This window comes from Melozone crissalis, unplaced genomic scaffold, assembly GCF_028551555.1.
Source record: "Melozone crissalis strain CALT ecotype California unplaced genomic scaffold, PUWL_Pcris_2 ptg000361l_1, whole genome shotgun sequence".
NCBI classification, from domain to species: Eukaryota; Metazoa; Chordata; class Aves; order Passeriformes; family Passerellidae; genus Melozone; species Melozone crissalis.
The window spans coordinates 70,149-73,158 of NW_026536104.1; the positions used below are offsets into that span (position 1 = coordinate 70,149).

Below are 3,010 nucleotides of genomic sequence, written 5' to 3' on the forward strand. Positions count from 1 at the left end.
TTTGATCCTCTGAGTTGAGGAACCTGTGAGATTTAGAGACCTTCAAATGCACATGGCAAGTAGTGGGAGCAGAAAAAAATGTTATTGCAAAATGTTGAGCCATTGGTCTCCAAACCTCTGGCTGGCAGTGATTTCTTTGCTCCCCATTAGTTTAAGCAGGTGATTCTTCACAAGGTGGTGTCTCATTTAAATCTCTGATTTTCTTTTCTTCTAGACTGTACCTTCAGTAAAGCTCTGTGGAAGATAGATGTGTGTGCTGCAATGGTGACATAAATATTTCAGAGGACTGGAACAAGTTGTTGGGAATCTGTGTTTGTTTTTCATGCTGCTGTTGAGAGCTGTCTAAGGCAAGTAAACACCATGAGTTTTATCCTGAAACTTCACAGACATTTTCAAAGAACAGTAATTTTGCTGGCCACTTTTTGTATGGTGAGCATAGTTATTTCTGCCTACTACTCGTATAATGGCTACAAACAGGAAAATGAACTCCCTGAAACCTCTTCAGAAGTGGAATGTGGTGATGCTCAACTGTTGCCTTACAAGCTGATGGAGGCGAAGACCACGAGGCCTGTTGATCCCCTGAGGACAGATCTTGTAGTGCTGGTGTTTGTGGAAAGCCAGTACTCAGCATTAGGCCAAGATATCGTAACCATTCTGGAATCTAGCAGGTTTCAGTTTCACACTGAGGTTGCATCTGGGAAAGGTGACCTCCCAGTGCTTATAGACAAGAACAAAGGCAAGTACGCTCTCATAGTGTATGAGAATATCCTTAAGTACGTGAACATGGACTCGTGGAACAGAGGCCTTCTAGATAAGTACTGCATAGAGTATGGTGTGGGTGTGATCGCATTTCACAAAGGCAGTGAGAACAGCTTGCAGAGCTTTCAGTGGAAGGGTTTTCCTTTCCATGTCCACAGCAATCTGGGTATTAAGGACTGTTGCATTAACCCTCATTCCCCACTGCTCCATGTGACTAAACCTTCTAAGCTTGAGAAGAGGCCCTTGCTTGGAAATGACTGGGCTGTTTTCCAGATTAATCACACAACTTATCAACCAGTGATATTTGCAAAAGTAAAGACGCCAGAAAACCTTTCTCTACCTGCTGCTCTCTGTGCCACAGTAATTCATGACTTGGGGCTCCACGATGGGATTCAACGAGTCCTTTTCGGCAATAACTTGAATTTTTGGCTGCACAAGCTGATTTTCATAGATGCCATCTCTTTCCTCTCTGGAAAGAAGCTCACACTGTCCTTGGATAGGTACATTCTGGTTGACATAGACGATATCTTCGTTGGCAAGGATGGAACAAGGATGAACACCAACGAAGTGCAGGTAAAGTATGTGCACAAAATAATGGTCATTACAGCAACGTGATTTTTTTAATCTGAAAGTGGGTAGTTGTTCATACTTGGAACTTCAGGGCTCCACCCTGGAGCTGTTCATATTTAATGCACGTGTTGAGAGTTTTACAAGCCACAAGTTTTTGGCTGCCACTATGCTAACCTCTGCATTCCTCTGGCTCTGAGGGAGAAAGTCTCTTCTTCCTTTCTCACCTGGCTTCAAATGGAAGTTTCATGAAGGCTGTGAATTTAGCTGGTAGTTTTGTAATTGTGGTTTTATTTAAATTGCCGCAAAAATGTTGGGTGAGATTAAACGCAGGCTTCTCCTTTTGAAGAGGTCTACGCTTAATATGACTTTTACACCTTCTTTTCTCACTAAATGATAATTTTCTTCTTCTTTGACTCTAGTTGCAACTCCAATCTCTGGATGTGAGAGCCTTCCCCTGGTACTGTGCTATTTGATATTTATGCATAAAGTTTTGCTAATTGCTGATTCCATTGGTATTCATGAACCTTTGCTGGAATGAATGAAGTTTTCATTCATGTTTATATATGAGTTTCCAACATTTGTATGTTTGTAATCATCAGGCTAAAACTAGCTTTCATTAGCAGATACATAAGCTGAGGGTAACTGAGTCAGGAGATATAACTCTGTTATGTAAATTGAGAGATTCTTTTTGAGTACCATTGAGAGCTGACTTTATCACAGACACCTCCCATTTCCGCAGCTCAATGAGGTTTGTTCACCACTGGTAACTGTGGTTATGGCTGCACTACCAAGCAGTTTGGATCAATATAAGTCCATTTCTGGAGCTCAGTTTGTGCTGGGCACCTGACATAGGCACTTGCTGCAGGTCTGTGGAAGGCTCAGATAAATTCTGAAGTTTGCTCCCATGATGAACTGCTCTGTTACTGCTGCAACTCTCCTCCCACGCTAGTTCTGTCCAAAGGGAATCCAGGACAGGACCTGCAGTGCCCTTCCTGATAGGAACCTGAACTCAGCAAGCAGCCAGGAGCTGAGGGTTGCCTGAAAAGCACCCAACTGATCTAACTAATGAACACACTAACAGAGACACGCCCTATGTGCAAATTACAGAGATTTATCCAATTGGAATATCTCTGCAGCAATCCGGAGCCATCAACAATTTTCCCAGCCATATAATTGCCACTATTAACAACACAAGTTCCCAATTTAACAAATGGAAGCAAGATAAACGTCCACACATCCTGGCTTCTCCCAGCTTTATGATTCACGCTGCAGCAATGTGTTGCCCTTGGTCTTTTGGAAATAGAGTCGGTGTGAGAATTTTAATGACAATGCAGCACTACTTCTGGCCTGTTCTGGGTATCTGAGGGCTGGGATTTCTTTATCGTGGAGGAGGTTCTGATGGTTCAGCTGACTGGGTCTATCATGCCCCAAGGACTTGTAGCTTATTTACTTCCTCTCAACTGCCCATGTACATCCTCCCTCCTTACACTTTGCAATAGGTTACCCAGAGCAGAGACCCAAAACCAAGGAGGACACTTAAACAGTCTGGAATCAGCAGGGAGAGGAACCAAGAAGGTTTCTGATGCAGCCCCAGGATAGGGGGTGGGTGGAAGGAAGAGATGAAGTGCTACGTTGTTTAGATTTTCTGAGTCCTTTAGCATCACTGCTTTGTAGCAAATGG

The 3,010-nt window shown here is 43.2% G+C and overlaps 1 protein-coding gene across 1 annotated transcript; it reads left to right on the forward strand.

The window, feature by feature from the left end:
• The first annotated feature begins 218 nt into the window (after window positions 1-218).
• LOC128949967 (bifunctional heparan sulfate N-deacetylase/N-sulfotransferase 3-like) lies at window positions 219-1,374 on the forward strand. The gene has a single exon (XM_054294859.1). The coding sequence runs from the start codon at window positions 361-363 to the stop codon at window positions 1,372-1,374; it is 1,014 nt and encodes a 337-aa protein (XP_054150834.1). The 5' UTR covers window positions 219-360.
• Window positions 1,375-3,010: the final 1,636 nt, after the last annotated feature.

Excerpts from the sequence above, each read along its gene's own strand:
- LOC128949967 (XM_054294859.1), top strand. The coding sequence starts at position 361 with ATGAGTTTTATCCTGAAACTTCACAGACATTTTCAAAGAACAGTAATT.